Here is a 16571-nt window from a genome sequence, read left to right as displayed (position 1 = left end):
GAGACCTGCCGCAAAATTGCCATGTCGAACTCATTGGCAAATGTAATTTTACTATTTACATATATTACAGGAGTGGGATCGCCCTGTTCCGACCTTGCCGCGTAGTCGTCGGTTCTTGAAACACGACCACGTCCACAACCAAAGCATGAATGAGTGGATGCATCTATCCGTTTACATCCATTGTACAAGCATTTCTACGCTGAAGTTCTCCACCAACCAGTCATATGCCAGCGCATTCTGCCAATACGAGACCACTTACGAGCCCTCGGTCGATATTTGAATTCCCTCAGCCGCTAGAGCTCTTGAGTATTCAGCTTGTGCCTTGTCTAGAGCATCAAGCACCGGCTGCATCAGTTTGATAACAGCGTCTCGCCCACCACCAACCATATCAGACTTCCACCTGATTTTCTTCCCCGTACGTTCAAAGTGGTTGCGAATCTCTTGTTTACGCTGGCGAATGACGCTCTCCCGCTCCTTTTCAGCCTCCTCCGCAACGGCTGAGACGCGGGCGGCGGACCGTTTCAGAGATTCAGCCAGATATTGCAGCTCAGCTGCACGATCTGGGTCCCCCGAGAGAAACGCAGTCCAGAACTGGTGAAGAAATTCAATGCTTGTCGCGTGCGTGAGGGTGCATTTTTCTGTCATCGAAGGAGGTAACCCCATGGGAGACGTTGCGTCTGTGCTGTGGCCATACTTTTGTGCTCGCTGTTGAAGAACACCTTCCATGACCTCCTTTTCGGCGACTTTGATGGCCGCTCTGGATCCGACTTGTATATGTTTCTGGCTCTCCTCGTCACTGTCGCTTTCGTCTTCAAAAGCTATGGCAGCCTGTAAACTGGCTCCGTCGCTAGAGTCTGTTTCAAATTTCCGCAACGTGTTCCTAATCTTGGACAAAACCTCTTTTGGTTTTTGTGTCGCAAACACACGAGCATTCTCTGATGGTGCGGAGTCTTGCTTTTGAAAGAACCTGTTTTGCTCCTTCACGTTGAGCATGATGCGATGCTCCGCTGTATTCCCACGCAAGTCTCGAAGTGCCAGCTCATTGAACTCATCCCGTTCCCTGCTACCGTTGTCATCATACACATCAGATGGCGCGACATTGGCCATGATCTTCTCGCTTAGACTATTCAAAGTCTTCACGATAGGTATGTTTGCCCTAGGCCTCATCTCGACATCCTTGGCATTACCACCCTTAAAACCTCCCTGGTTTTCCTCGTTTCCTTCTATATCAATGATGTGGGGAACACTTTGGGCCATGATTTTGCTTTGAACGCCTTCGGTATTTTCAGTCACATCGTACTTGTCGAACAGGGGATCTTGAGTATCATTGTCGGTTATCCGCTCCCCTCTGAGCTTTTTCGACAAACGGCTAAGAAAAAACCGGGACCAAAAATCCGCTTCCGAAAGCTTTGGGACGTTCTCGTTATAGATTCGTTTGACCAGCGGATGTTGTGCAAATATCATCTGAACTTGCTCGACACTGATATTTAGTTTCAACTCTCCGTCAACGGTGCGTGGTTTGACTGTCGAGAGGACGTTATACGCCCCCTTTTTCTGATTTATTTCAATAGCGTGGGCTCTGAGTAAGTTCGTGCGCGTAGACCAAAATTGTGAGTTGAATGCCGCGCCAGATATCGACTCTGGTTTTGTGGTTATGGCCTCCACGTATGTTTGGTGAAGACTTTTGTCTTTCTTCATCAGCGACTGTTGCAGCTCTATGTCATTTTTCAGCTGATTGTCATCGAACCACCTCGTTGATGACGAAGCCTGAGAGTTTACTGCGCTTGCAAATGCCATGGCTGCCGACCCACTGCCAGCAGCGGCAGGAGTAGAGGCACCTCCAGCTGTCGGCGTGGCAACATTTGGACGAGGCACGCCGGTATCATGGCTCCTCATATCAGCCAGGATCTTGGATAGAACATCCTTGACAGCCTTTGCTTCGGCCTTTGCTTCTGCTGTGTTAAAGTGGAAGAGGTACGTTGCAGGGTCGGCTCCATTGTCTGCCTTTTCAAAAATCTTTAACATGACCTTAGCAGCCGTTTCTGGAGTCTGCTGAAGATCTGAGGCACCTGTGTTAGAAAGCATAAACGAAGACAAGATGACTACACATGAAGCTTTCTTACTCGTGATGTTAGACACTGGTAAAGAAATTGTCGGGGGTCCACCACTATTTGGAGTCCATGTGACAATTTGGTAGTCATCCGTTAATGTGAGAATTCCATCCTTCTTTTTAAACAAGGTGCGACCTGCGGGAGCGGCCATGGCTGATTCCAGCGCGCAGGGGCCGTGACGTCTTGACTGCGGTTCGTTCTTTTCTCGCCGTTGTGGTTACTGAGCATTGTCCACAGCTTCCGTACTGAAGTCCTTGCCTACCTCACTCAGCTCACCACGCCGAACTGGACTATCAAAGATGTCATGCGTGGCGTGAGCTGAGGTCTGTAGGAGGTGCCGATGAGAAAGAATCCACCCCAAACTGTATGAGAAGATAGATTACGGGGCACGGTCTCTTTTGCGGTGTTGACAAAGGGCTGACAAAGTTCTTTGATGAAGGCGCAGTGTGAGTGAAGGCAGGAGCTGCGAAGGCAGTTAGGTAACGCTGTCTGAGGTTGCCGACGGCTGACATGTCGTATCGTATCTAACGTGGCTGCGAGGCTGGTGACTGACTGAAGCTGCTCGGAAGCGTGTGGCTTGACCGAGGGGCTGTGGCGTCGGTAAAGTGTCTTGACATCACGCCGCGACCCGGTAATAACTCCCCCTACCCAACCCGTACCGTGTGATCTGCAATGTACCATACTGTAGCGGTCTCAGGGCCTAGACAGCCTGGTAACAGTGCACGTCCTTTGCGACAGGCACCGTCTCGGGCCTTGTCAGCTTGCAGTCAGCAGGGTGGCCGGATTCTAGAGCAAGGGCCTGGATGGGCCACCTGCAACACTCAAGGTGAATAGCAGTGCTGTGAGTGGCTGGCCATGCCCCTGTGGATGCGACGCACGCAGAGTCAATGCATGGAGGATGCCCTGTGACCCCCCTGGGCCACTGCCGTGACCTCCCAGGTGCCTCTGGCCCGGCACGCCCGAAAATTGCAGCACTCGAGTTGCCGCCCCGGAAACCAGCCGCTGTTTGCCCGCCGGTGCAAGCAGGTTTTTTGTAAATGGCTCCCGGGCACTACCAGCTGCGCAACTTCGACTTCTTTATCTCATCTCTTTTTGCCCCCAACCGACTCCTCCCCAGCTCCGTTGCTTCCATCGGCAACCTGCCCTGCCATTCTTTTCTGATCAACTTGCGATCAAGAAACTGGGGAATGCATCGTTCGATTGAGTGTTAACCCGTCACCCATCTGTTGTCTCTCGTCTCCTGAAGCGCCCCGTCATCAACCCTCACCATGTTGAGGAATCCGCTCTGTAGAGCTAGTTCACAGGTGCTCCGCGGTGCTCGATGCTCCGCAGCTCTGTCAAGAAGCTCCATCCCGACAGTCTCTGCCCGAACGTCATCATGGAAGCTCGCCGCCGTCCGCCGTCCGCTGGCTGCGACGGCCGCGAGGTCCTACGCAACTGATGCCCTCCACTCGCCGCCGGACCCGAGTGACAACTTTCTGTCTGGAGGCGCTGCCAATTACATTGATGAGATGTACATGCAGTGGAAGCAGGATCCCAAGAGTGTTCACGTGTCCTGGCAGGTCTATTTCAAGAACATGGAAAGTGGCGACATGCCCATTTCCCAGGCTTTTCAGCCGCCGCCAAACTTGGTTCCAAACATGACTGGGGGCGTGCCCCGTCTTGCCGGCAACCTAGCACTTGATGATGGCTCTGATGTTACAAATCATCTGAAAGTGCAGCTGCTCGTCCGCGCCTACCAGGCCCGTGGCCATCACAAGGCCAACATTGATCCTCTTGGTATCAGGAACACTGCTGAGGGCTTTGGTAACATCAAGCCCAAAGAGCTGACCCTCGAACACTATGGATTCACCGAAGCCGACCTTGACACCGAATATACCCTGGGACCCGGTATTTTGCCTCGATTCAAACGCGAAGGCCGTGATAAGATGACACTCCGAGAAATTGTGGCCGCTTGTGAGAGGATCTACGCCGGATCCTGGGGTGTCGAGTTCATTCACATTCCCGATCGCGAGAAGTGCGACTGGCTGCGTGAGCGTCTCGAAGTTCCCCAGCCGTTCAAGTACTCCATTGACGAGAAGCGTCGCGTCCTTGATCGGCTTATTTGGAGTTCCAGCTTCGAGTCTTTCCTGGCAACCAAGTATCCTAATGATAAGCGGTTTGGGCTGGAGGGCTGCGAGACCCTTGTCCCTGGTATGAAGGCTTTGATTGACCGCAGTGTGGATTATGGTGTCAAGGACATCGTCATTGGCATGCCTCACCGTGGTCGTCTCAACGTTCTCAGCAACGTTGTGCGCAAACCGAACGAATCGATCTTTTCAGAATTTGCTGGTACACTAGGTGCTGAGGACGAGGGTTCAGGCGATGTCAAGTACCACTTGGGAATGAACTTTGAGCGTCCTACTCCGTCAGGTAAACGCGTTCAGCTCTCACTGGTCGCAAACCCTTCTCACTTGGAAGCCGAAGACCCTGTTGTCCTGGGCAAGACTCGAGCTATCCAGCACTACAATAATGATGAGAAGACCCACAGAACCGCCATGGGGGTTCTCCTGCATGGTGATGCTGCCTTTGCTGCCCAGGGCATTGTTTACGAATGTTTGGGTTTCCACTCCCTACCTGCCTTCTCAACTGGGGGCACGATTCATCTTGTTGTGAACAACCAAATTGGCTTCACAACTGACCCTCGATTCGCCCGCTCTACAGCCTACTGCACTGACATTGCCAAGGCTATCGACGCCCCTGTCTTCCACGTCAATGCCGATGACGTCGAAGCTGTCAACTTTGTTTGCCAGCTGGCTGCTGACTGGCGTGCCGAGTTCCAGCACGATGTTGTCATTGACTTAATCTGCTACCGAAAGCATGGCCACAACGAAACGGATCAGCCGTCGTTCACCCAACCCCTCATGTACAAGAGAATTCAGCAGAAGGAGCCTCAGATTGACGTCTATGTCAACAAGCTTTTACGAGAAGGCACTTTCACAAAGGAAGATATTGAAGAGCACAAACAATGGGTTTGGGGTATGCTTGAAGAGAGCTTTGACAAGTCCAAGGACTACACTCCCACCTCCAAGGAGTGGACTACTTCTGCGTGGAATGGCTTCAAGTCCCCCAAGGAGCTAGCTACGGAGATCCTCCCTCACCACGCTACTGGTGTGGACAGTAAGACTCTAGACCACGTTGGCGAAGTCATTGGCTCTGCCCCTGAAGGTTTCCAGATTCATCGTAACCTGAAGCGCATTCTCACCAACCGGACTAAGTCTGTTGTTGAAGGAAAGAATATTGATTTCCCTACCGCGGAGGCTCTAGCGTTTGGTACCTTGGTCACTGAAGGATACCACGTTCGTGTTTCTGGCCAAGATGTTGAGCGAGGCACATTCTCTCAGCGTCATGCCGTCTTCCATGAACAAGAGAACGAGAAGACATACACCCCACTGCAGCACATTAGTAAGGACCAGGGCAAATTTGTCATCTCCAACTCCTCCCTGAGTGAGTTTGGTGCCCTTGGGTTCGAGTACGGTTACTCCCTGCAGTCACCCAATGCCCTGGTTATGTGGGAAGCCCAGTTCGGTGACTTTGCCAACAATGCTCAGTGTATCATCGACCAGTTTATTGCCTCTGGAGAAGTGAAGTGGATGCAGCGAACTGGTCTTGTTATGTCTCTCCCTCACGGGTATGATGGTCAAGGCCCCGAGCACTCGTCTGGTCGTCTGGAACGTTATCTCCAGTTGTCCAACGAGGATCCTCGTATTTTCCCGACTGAGGAGAAGCTTGCGAGACAGCACCAAGACTGCAACATGCAGATTGCCTACATGACAACCCCAGCCAACTTGTTCCATGTTCTGCGCCGACAGATGCACCGACAGTTCCGAAAGCGTAAGTTTACCCCCGGGCATTCATTTCAGTGCATTTTATGAACAACACCATCAACTAACATACGCTCAGCTCTTGTCATATTTTTCTCCAAGTCTTTGCTCCGCCACCCGCTCGCTCGCTCAAATATTGAGGATTTCAGTGGCGAGGATGCTGGCTTCCAGTGGATTATCCCTGATCCTGAGCATCAAACTGGTGCAATCAAGGCCCCTGAAGAGATTGACCGTGTCATTCTGTGCACTGGTCAGGTCTGGGCTGCCCTACATAAGTACCGAGCCGACAACAAGGTTGACAACGTGGCTTTCACCCGCATCGAGCAGCTAAACCCATTCCCTTGGCAGCAGCTGAAGGAGAACCTCGACATGTACCCTAACGCCAAAACCATTGTCTGGGCTCAGGAGGAACCTCTCAACGCTGGTGCTTGGAGCTTCACCCAACCCCGCATTGAGACTCTTCTCAACCAGACCCAGTACCACGACCGAAAACATGTCATGTACGCTGGCCGTAATCCGAGTGCGTCTGTTGCCACTGGCGCGAAACATCTGCACAAGAAAGAAGAAGAGGATTTCTTGGAAATGGCTTTCACCGTGAAGCAGGACAAGCTGAAGGGCGAGTAAGCGACGAACAAATATTAGAATAATGGAACGATTTCGTGAAGAAGTCCGATAGTGTCGCCGTGGAAGATTTAGAAATGGAGTTATGCCTGTGGTGCAGATGGTTTGAAAATGAAAAGGTAGGCTCCCCTTGTGTAGTATTTGTACCATAAAAATTACCCTTCCGAGGGCAACTATTATAGTAGTACCTGTACCATTGTTTCCATAGCGTGGCTTCGGTACGGTAGAAAATGGCATCTGTTTTGTTTGATCCTATGGAGATACGAATATGAGCATGTCTTGAAGCTTGATGGACTTAAGATAGCAGTCGACTTCTCTTGCCGGCTGATATGTGCAATTGACAGTATGCTCTATCTCTACTCATATACCCTGCTCCGGACCTCCCGTCCTCGGCGCATCATCCACCCTGACTTGCCACGAGCGGACTATACCATCGTCACCAGTAGTCACCAGCATCTCCTCCTCTCCTCGTTTCTCAGAGCCAGCATCATAACGCCGACACCAGGTTATATGGTTTACTTCGAATGGTCCATGGGAATTGGGTATTGTAGTTAGCAATTCCCACGTTGTCGGAGATGGTGCCATTGTTGAAAGCTGCGCATTAGACACGCTCGGCATGACAGAGCCATCAATACAGGCAGTATTGTCATGCTGCCCTTCAGAGGCTGTCACAGATACAGACGGGGTGTCAGCTTCTTTGTAGAGAGCAACCTTGCCGTCCCTTCCTGTGGTGGCAACCAAGCCGGAATCCTTGCTCCAAGTGACAGAGTATACATCTCGATCGTGAGCCGTGGGCAAAACAGCAGCACATGTCCATTCCTCTCTCAGAGACCTCCTCATGGTGTTGGGAATGCCCCCAAGAGAACTTCGGCTCCCCGCCCCGAATCCATCGTTGTCTTCTTGGCCCTCTGGATCTTGCTGGAGCGTCCACAGGCGCACCGTCCCATCGGCAGAGTAGCTAAGCAAGCGTGGGAAGCGGTCGTTTTTAGGCCGCGGCTCCCATTCAATACCCCAGACGGTTCCTTCGTGGCCTTCCAGAACCGCGACACAGACCCATTCGCTATCACCGTCCTCGCGCCATATACGGACGGTGTTGTCGTAGCTGGCGCTGGCGAGGACGTCGGAGCTGTACTGGCGGCGAGAATTCCTCCCCGGAACATCTGGACACCAAGCCACGGCTTTGACATCTCCCTCGTGCTCATTAAGCACGGCAACGGTTTCCCACTCGTCGTCTGTTTCGGATGCGCCAATGTCCTCCCAGATCCACACGGACTTGTCGCGCGAACAGGTGGCAAGGTATGCGCCGGACGGTGCAAACGCACAGCCTTTTATCTCCGAGTCGTGGCCTTCCAGAACCAGTGTGAACTCCCAGTCCTTGTCGCCAATATGGCTCGTCTCGTCGCTGTCGGCGCTTCCCACCTTTCTGCCCGAGGCTGTGATTTCTACCTCATTCTCATCCGGAGGTGCCCCAGCGGTCGCCGCCGTAGAGTCGCCGTCCCAGCGCCATAGTCCCGCGGTAGCATCAAAGCTTCCGGACACGAGGCACAGCTTATGAGGCGGTAGGCCAGGCTTCCAAGCTACGGATCGAACGGATCGGGTATGGCCGCCGGTTAGGTTGCTATGGCACGAAAGCGTGGACAGAGAAAACACGGTGACGGACTTTGCGTGGGCTGTCGCAATCAAGGGGAGGGTCGGGTGCGGTATTGATGCCCATGCTCGTTCATGGAGATCAGGTTGGAAAGGTTGGATCAAGGTAATGGTAGCCGTCGTTGACGAGCAACGTGACGCTGCGGGGGACATTTTCAGGGTACACGATTCAAGCGGTTCAAGGGTCGTTTGCGGGCTCGTGGATAGATTGATGACAGAGGGGACCCGAAGGCTTCCCCAGCATTCGACTGTAGCGGTCGGATCGAGCCAGGGCAGCTGGAATGGCGGAGATGACGTTGTAAACGCGAAGATGGAAGGCTTGAGGTGTTCGCCACGGTGGAATAGGTACTCTGTACTTTGCAGTTCAATCCCGAAGTCGCACACACTGCGGCCATCAAATTGCACGTTGCCCCGCTGATAAGATACGACCGAGTAAAGTAGGAAGGGATTGCGGCACGGCACATCTAAACTCGACCATCCCGTACGTTGACATTCAGGATTGCGCAAAGAAAGTATTTATTTTTAAAAAAAAATTGTGATTTCTATAGAGTATATTTATTTAATCGTTCCGTCATCTACATCGAAGCTTTCTAGCGTCGTTGCACCCCTCATATACTATCCAACCTCGACTCCATCCATGCATGTCCGCGTTGGTTGGTGATTCACCTCCATGCATATTAGCCACGCCTAGATCTGGTTTAAACTCTTCAAACTCTCAGCAAAATATGACTTGTCACCCTTGTCACTCTCCCAGGTTGGCACCCTTCCTCCCTCGTGCTTTCCGGGGCAGACAAACCCATATTCCAATTAGGAAAACCAAGACTGCCAGAATAATAGGCTGCAGCACTCCAACGCCATGACCTTCTGCGATGGCACCAACAGCAAATGGCAAGACAGCAGCGCCACCGCCTCCAATGGCAGACGAGAACCCAATAGCACTGATGTGATACTCAGCAGGTAGTATTTGGGTTGCAACGACGATGGCGGCCGGAAAGAGCGGCCCCAGAAAGAAACCCAAAGCCGATACGAACAACATTGCACCGACTGTGGTGGGAACTAACCAATACATAAGTTGAAAAGCAATGCATAATACTAAATATGCGGTGATGGCGAGCCTCTCTCCAACCCGACCCGTGACGAAACCTAAAACAATCCGGCCAAGTGATAAGCCGAGCCAGAAGAGTGTGGCAGTGACGCCGGCCAGAAGACCGTCGGCATGTCTCTCCTCCATCATGAAAGTTGGGATCCAACCACCTAGACTAACCTCCGCACCGGCATACAGGAGTAAAAAGATGGCGATTAGCCATGTGACGGGCTCTCGGAGGACCGTGGCCGTCCTTGCTCCTCCACCAGAGCCCCCTTTGTGAAGCTTCTCGCGGTGTGCTGCTCCAGTAGCACCCCAAAAAGCCCACAGTCCAAAGGAAAGCTCAACACACACAACCAAGATGAAAATGTAGTAGAAGGAGTACCAGGGCATCTTCAGCTTGGCCACCATAGTCGACGAAATAATAGGTGCCACAGTTGCGCCGAGACCAAACGCCCCATGAATGATGCCCAGCAGCTCGTTGGTTTGGTGCATGTTGCCGACCCACGCATTGTAAGCGCTGTCTTCAATACCACTTCCAAATCCAGTGAACATGAAGAGTATGGGTAGAAGAGGAAATGGCGGACGAAAGACTATTGGAACATATCCAATGAGGCGGAAGAGCGGGCCTAGGAACGCGATGCCTCGCTGGCCAACCTGATAGTGAATCCAGTTATTCGACAGTGCTGCGGTAACATATCCAAGAAACGGCACTATGAATATTGTTGAGACAGTGGTATGGTTTATACCATAGTATTCTTCGATCTAGTGAGGGTCAGCTTCGTTTATTTATGTCACATGGTAGGTAGACGCGACCATCTACACACAAGGCCAACTCACATATGGGAGAAGAGCCTGGTGTTACGAGAAAAGAAGTCGTGCGTATCAGCATATCGTATAACTCTTCAAGTCAAGATGGAATAGAATGAGCCGTGCAATCAGTTTTGATACATACGCCGATGCAGCCGTCATGCATGCCCATAACGAAAAATGACAAATTGACCGCGCAATATCGATACATGTTGATTCGTGGATTGTTCCATGCTTCACGACGGGGGTTGTTATCGACTTCGTAGCCGTCTGCGTCATCTTGGAGATCATCGCCAGCTACTTCAGCACCATCTTCTGTGTTTCGCAAGAGACTGGCAGCGGCCGACTTGTTGTCGTGGGATAGTTGATCTTCGTTACTGTCCTGGAAACCCGTCCATCTGGGCACAGGCGCAGAGAGTTGAGGGCTCGCCATGTCGAGAGGTAACGGCTACACAGAGACACGGAAAGAGGGCAAAGCTTGGATGGTCTGTTAAATAAATATAAAGAAAGTGGGCGAAGAAAAGACAGATGTGCCGATAGTAGAGGGCAGTATTGTGTCCTGGTTCACCAAGCATTCATGTCATCTTCGCATTTGGCGATCCGATAGTGTGGTTTCTAGATGACTATGAAATGCGAGTGAATGTCCGGCCAGACAGAACGAATCGGGATGATGGAATACGGTCGGCGTGGTTACCGGACGCATCCCACGTACATACATACTTTACATACTTAGGCATAGGAACCCATGTCGCAAAGCAAGTCGGAACTTGGGCGCCTCCACATATGCTGCATGTTGATACGAGGCTCCATGTCGAATTGAGAGCGATGAGGGACCCCCTCTTTCTTCCTACCAGACTTTACTTAGTACATGTAGTTTCTTGGGCAGGTGCTTTGTAACTACACACTGTATGTACCCATCCCCGATAACGGGACATGGAAAACAAGACCTCAAGTCCTGGTGGCCCAGATCTTAACCGCCCAGAGATGTGTGTCTTCATCATCGTTGATTGACTTCACTGGGACAACTTGATCCGCCATGTGCCTAGATCCCACGTGACTGCCTATAACCTTTCATCTGTGACGGAGGACACATCAGCCGCCATCAGTTTTCAACTTGTTCTGGCGGCTCCTCCGAAAAGTGACATTTGTCTCTCAGCCATGTCACTCACCACCATGAGGCCATCACGTACTACCACACAGCGAAATCTGTGGGCATTTCCGCATACCACGGGCTGCAACAATGGCCGCATTTACTGTGCATCGTACTAGGACAAGCATAAACTCCGCCATGTCGTTCTCATTTCGCGAGCGCACAGTTCTTCTCTTCCTGTGTTCCATGCCCATACTCCACACGATTAGGGAACTCCGGGTCGCCATGTGGTGCCGCTCGCCTCCTTTCTGCACCCTTTTGACTGGTGACCACCCTTAGTGAGCACCTAGAGTAAGGTTGTCTTCCTATGTCAGGACTGGTCCCTGTTACATTCGATGGAGCGATTGAGAACGACGCCGCCTGTCTTGGTCCCAAGACTGTCCATGGCCTGGGTCTGGTACGTGCATGTCAGCTGCCCGCCCCTTCCTTCCACTAGCTCGGCCTCTTCGCCCTTCAATGTTGATACTTGACATGTATTAATTAATCGGGCTGAGCTTACCGCACATCATGCCGCAGCCTCCGTAGAGACCGACAGCAGTCGCAGTCGCTGAGCAGCTTCTGCGCCGGAAAACAGCTTCTGACTTGAATCAATTCTGGGGCTCTATTGCTACTTACTGCTCTTTAAATTCTTCCAAGGCTGCTGCTCTTGCCGCAGCCTCCGCCTCTTCTTCTTCAGACAGTCTTATTGCCATCGACATGTCTAGCCGTCAAGTAAACCGGCTCGACTCAAGCCGCTTGTCAGACCGTCATCATGACTACTACACCTCGGAACGCCAGTCTGGCAGAAGTGCCATGTCCAAGGTACCTGACCAGGAGAATATGCCCCAGGGCCTGAATGAGTCTTACTATCGGGAGACCGCCGCCGCACTTGGAATGCCCATGGACGACGGGTCTCGTTCTCATTCAGTGCCGCCACCGACTTCTGCCGTCGTCCGCTATCCCCGGTCTCCATCGATTTCGTCTTCTAGATCCTCCTCTCGCTCCTATTGCAGTGTGTCTCGCGACAATGAACACAGCCCTGGTTCGATGAATCAAACTCGCGGTATAATCCAAAGCAATTTCTCTCAAACGAGGGCAGGAATCGGAGCTGGTATTGTTGGAGCTGTCATCGGAGGACTTGTCGCCAAACAGGCTTCTGAAGCAGCATTTCGCCACAAGCAAAAGCAAACTGGTCGCCCACGTCGCCACAGCTCTGAGACCATACCCCGTATGGCGTCTACTGTGCTTGGTGCTGTAGCCGGTGCGCTGGGCGCAAATGCCGTGACCCATAGATGGGAAGATGCCAGAGAAAGGAACAGGAGTCAGCAATTAACGTGGGGAAACCGGTATGACCGAGAAGATGACACGACCCACTACGATACAGGAAGACTACAAGATTGGAATCACGCAAATGGCAAGGGATATCTTTCTGACGCTCATGACTACCACCATGTATACCGCAGAGAGCGGCAACAAGATGACCACCACTCAAGACGACGTCGCATTGAAGAATCACAGCTCTATCACTACCGAGACTAGTCATCGTCAACTTGTTCACCATACCTACAATGTAAAGCACACGTCCTCAAAGATTAGCATTTCAAATGCGAGCTTTCTTCAATATCTTGGATCTAATTCTTATAAACAGCTGTTGCTTGTTCTCGTGGCACTTGTTTCAAGCTACCGCCAGGCTTAGAGAAGCTGCATTTCGATCAAATGAATGCATACCATGCTATTATTAGACATCCTCTGGAAGCAATATTGTGCCCTTTGAGAGCCAATCTTACTTTATTTAGTTGATGAAGAATGAGACAAAAATTGAGATTCTGCATATAATTATCTGAACACACGCCCTCGCGCGGTTATTTAGTGACGTTGCTTGTCCCGGCAAGGTTGGGTTGCCTGTAACCTCTGTCCTCGACAAAAATCTGTGCTTTATTCCTGAAACCCTATACAAAGATGCCATCGACGTATCAACAAGTTCGTGCAACAAAAAACAAAAAGAAGAAGAGGAGGAAGAGAGAGAGAAAGGAATAGACCACGCAAGCCAATCAGCCACCAAGCTGTGGTAGTCATTTCTCTTTCTGAAAATCTTGCACTACCTAGTGAGTTAGTGAGAACCCGCCAAAGCAAGGAGACCCTTTCTGTGTACTATGGCAAGACGTAACCCACTTTTGCGCTCGACTTCATCGTCGCAAATCTGCATGATGGCTGTTCTGCCAACCAGTACTCCCAGGAATGGTTGACCTAGTGTGTCTCCCTACAGGCTCATGCTTTGCACACTCCCTCTCGACAATCATTCTGAAAAACCGACCTATTTCGGCCAGGGCTAGCTGTTGAGCGTTAGAAACGTTCAGCATGTTAAACAGAGATTGAGAGTCGATTAACTGCTTCGCAATAACGGAGTCTGGTTGGCAGAAGGTGCGAACACGCATAGCACGAGCATTCACCTTCATGGAGTGAAGAAGGCCTATTATCTCTGCCGGGTTATTTTGTCGTCGTCCGTAAAAGTTGAATTCCTTCAGGTGTAAGGCTACCAACTCTAGCTGGGTTTCCAGGTCGTAACGAAAGCTGATTACTCTTGGCCGGCCTTGTTGGATCCAGGCGTCTGATGTCTTTTTGAGATTGTCAGGTAGCAAATGCCCCTTTTCGAATTCAGCGGTGATATAACCGTTCATGGCAGAAGTTAAGTGAAACTCCAATTCACAGTAGAGTAAACTTTGCTCTCGAGCATCCAAGGATATAGTAACAGGGGATGAGTTCGTCAAATCTGGCGATGAGAGATTTGATCGTCTATTCGACGTGTTCAGCTCCGCTGTCTAATTCCCTATCAGTTGGTCTCTGACCTAATTCATGTATTTTATCACTATACGCACCACGTCCTTTGCGATTTTCTTGATGCTGTTTAGGAAAAAACCAAGTTTCTTTACTTGCGGCTTCTTCTCATCGTTGTCGGCTTTGCCTGTGCACTCTAGCCACCCATTTTGGCCAATCATGGTCTTCTCACCTTTCCTTGTTGAAGGGAAGTTTTGTCCCCGGAAGTAAAGAGGTAATGGTGAGAACTGTGGACTCGGTTCAATCACTCCGGTCAGATGTTGTGGAACCTCATGCCGAGTCACCCCGGAAAAGGCCTCATCTGACGCTGGTGATGGGGCGCTACACGAATCTATGGGGTCGGGTGTACTTTGAGATCTTTTTTGTCCTTTCATAAGACTCTGATGTCTCTTTGGGTACTCTGGACGAGCGTTCGGGGCTCGAATATTTGACCACGAATTGTACATGTCGAGAATAGCCCTGTTTACTTGTTGCCCCGGACTCTCATAGTCAGTTGTATACATTGTATGCTCGGTCTTCCCAGAACACATGTAACCACTGCTTCCAGGTCCGGGCCGATCGCCCTCTTCAGGTTTCTTCTTTTCTGAGGGCTGTTTTTCGGGCAAGATCTCTAAGCCAGAAATCGACTCTTGTCTGGAGTGATGGATATGGGACTGTTGCACCTCCGTGATTGTATTTATTGGAGGCGGAGGCGTTTGGTTCCGACGCTGAGCCAAGCTTCCAACGCGAAGTACCCTATCCGGATTCTTCGGCGCCATTTCAAGGATAGTGGGAAAGCCTTCATCAGCATGGTTCTCGCCACCTTTCCGTTCATCTGCCAGTTGCGCTTCATTCCTATCGCAAATTTCCCTCTTCGGGGTCAGGGGCGTTGGCATCGTTGGCACCGCTGGCTTCTGCGTTCTGGTAGGGCTTTTATCGACTGTATGGGTAATACTTGGTTAAGAGTTGGTCAGTAAATATGTTTTGCATGGGGTCATAATTGGTCCGAAGAGTTCACCTACGCCTGGGTGACTTTGTTCATCTGTCGTTCGGTTAAGTTAACGCGTATGGTCAACGGCTGTCGGGCACGGCGCTTCCCAGGCGAACTGCTATGAGACTTTGTTACTACATGTACTCGATTCGGCGTCGTGGGTGACGTTGATGGCGGCTGGCCACTGCGGTCAGCAGTGCCTAGATTTGGTTCCAGCTCCTGGGGAGCCATTTAGGTGTGTCTGCTCAGCGCATGCAGTACATGCGGCAGATCAAGATGAATATCAGACTATGTTCATGTAATGTCGCGATCTGACTGCAGTACGCGGGCTTGGAAGGTAAACAAGTCCCAGGACACGAGCAATGCAGTGCTCCGGTAAGGTTCGCAAGTGAATTTCAACAGGCGGCGCAGAACTGGCACGAGCCGGTGCATATTATTGTTGTTTGTTTTGCTATAAAATAGGAAGCACAGTGCACCAGCTATTAATTAGTCTGCCAGCTGGCCGCAGCGGCTCTGCCAGCTGGGAGCAATAAAGAAGAGGATAGATACACCCACGTTAGGTCTGGTTGCCAACTTCTTGCAAACCGAGCACTGATGGAGGCGACTAGAAGTCAACCCCGTGTGCAGCCGATTCAAGATGAATTTCCGGTATCAGTCCAGTCCTGATACTACATACCTCTAAGTGCTTTACCTAAGGTACCTACCGGGTACTCAAGTGCACAGGATACAGGAGATGCCGCTGACTGACACCTTGCCTCGTGTCCTCGAGTGCTGTGTACCTTATGAACGCCCCTACCATCAGGTTGGAATCCTTTCGGCGGCCGCAATGAGAGACAGCAAGTTGTGTTGAAAGTGTTAAGTACCTAGGTACCTAGATACTTAGGTAGCTGACCAAAGTCTGGCGTACTTATACGTTGGCTACCACTTTCAACACAAGTACAGAGTACTTGAGTACGTAAGTACCTAGGTAATTAAGTACCTAGGTAGCTTTAATATATGGTGGTCTAGGCTTCGTGCTCGTGATGATGTTGGGTTGCTCAAAAACACCAGTCAACATGTACAAGTTATGCAGTTGGCCTGTGCGGACGAGATCAACTGTCCAGATCGTCAGCAATGCAGCATGACGGACCCGTGTCGGTCATTTCGGCCACCGGCTCCACTCCTCTACCCCTCCACTGCCTCAACATGCCGATGTCAGATCCCGAGACCACACCGTCAAGGCGCCTAATAGTACTGCTTCTTTATTATTTGGTCATCCTATTAGTAATATTAAATTTCATGCGCTCCCCGCCATTTATCCCTGGCTTCCCCACAGATGATGGAGGGAACGTGTATGTACTTAAGTATGTAGTCGCCAATACGAAGAAAAGTACTTTTGCATTCAATCTGCAGTTGGGATATGACAAGACGGTGATGAGCAGGAGAACAACCCCGGAAACGCATCATTGTAAAGTGAAGGCTCCACGTGCACTACTCATCATGCTGAGATTCCACCAAGACT

General features: G+C 51.0%; 6 protein-coding genes across 6 annotated transcripts; 2 read left to right on the top strand and 4 right to left on the bottom strand.

Moving 5' to 3' along the window:
• Window positions 1–255: 255 nt before the first annotated feature.
• tcf-29 (General transcription and DNA repair factor IIH subunit tcf-29) lies at window positions 256–2262 on the bottom strand (the record flags this gene model as incomplete). Its single annotated transcript, XM_066129642.1, has 2 exons — window positions 256–2060; window positions 2124–2262. 2 exons carry the CDS (start codon window positions 2260–2262, stop codon window positions 256–258), a joined length of 1944 nt encoding a protein of 647 aa, XP_065985762.1.
• A 1117-nt stretch (window positions 2263–3379) lies between these two features.
• On the top strand, window positions 3380–6598 carry KGD1 (2-oxoglutarate dehydrogenase; the record flags this gene model as incomplete). The annotated part of the gene is made up of 2 exons (XM_014694218.1): window positions 3380–5984; window positions 6054–6598. The coding sequence occupies 2 exons, from the start codon at window positions 3380–3382 to the stop codon at window positions 6596–6598; spliced, it is 3150 nt and encodes a 1049-aa protein (XP_014549704.1).
• A 357-nt stretch (window positions 6599–6955) lies between these two features.
• Window positions 6956–8395, bottom strand: G6M90_00g008030 (uncharacterized protein; the record flags this gene model as incomplete). The annotated part of the gene is made up of 1 exon (XM_014694219.1): window positions 6956–8395. The coding sequence occupies one exon, from the start codon at window positions 8393–8395 to the stop codon at window positions 6956–6958; it is 1440 nt and encodes a 479-aa protein (XP_014549705.1).
• A 589-nt stretch (window positions 8396–8984) lies between these two features.
• On the bottom strand, window positions 8985–10569 carry BSC6_0 (Bypass of stop codon protein 6; the record flags this gene model as incomplete). The annotated part of the gene is made up of 2 exons (XM_014694220.1): window positions 8985–10091; window positions 10282–10569. 2 exons carry the CDS (start codon window positions 10567–10569, stop codon window positions 8985–8987), a joined length of 1395 nt encoding a protein of 464 aa, XP_014549706.1.
• Window positions 10570–11593: 1024 nt separating this feature from the next.
• On the top strand, window positions 11594–12804 carry G6M90_00g008010 (uncharacterized protein; the record flags this gene model as incomplete). Its single annotated transcript, XM_066129641.1, has 2 exons — window positions 11594–11683; window positions 11812–12804. 2 exons carry the CDS (start codon window positions 11594–11596, stop codon window positions 12802–12804), a joined length of 1083 nt encoding a protein of 360 aa, XP_065985718.1.
• Window positions 12805–13451: 647 nt separating this feature from the next.
• Window positions 13452–15301, bottom strand: G6M90_00g008000 (uncharacterized protein; the record flags this gene model as incomplete). The annotated part of the gene is made up of 3 exons (XM_014694222.2): window positions 13452–14084; window positions 14142–15033; window positions 15102–15301. The coding sequence occupies 3 exons, from the start codon at window positions 15299–15301 to the stop codon at window positions 13452–13454; spliced, it is 1725 nt and encodes a 574-aa protein (XP_014549708.2).
• Between the last annotated feature and the right edge of the window lie 1270 nt (window positions 15302–16571).

Source organism: Metarhizium brunneum, chromosome 1, assembly GCF_013426205.1.
Source record: "Metarhizium brunneum chromosome 1, complete sequence".
In the NCBI taxonomy this organism is placed as follows: domain Eukaryota; kingdom Fungi; phylum Ascomycota; class Sordariomycetes; order Hypocreales; family Clavicipitaceae; genus Metarhizium; species Metarhizium brunneum.
Note: the sequence above shows the minus strand (reverse complement) of the source record. Positions and strands in the feature narration are given on the sequence as shown.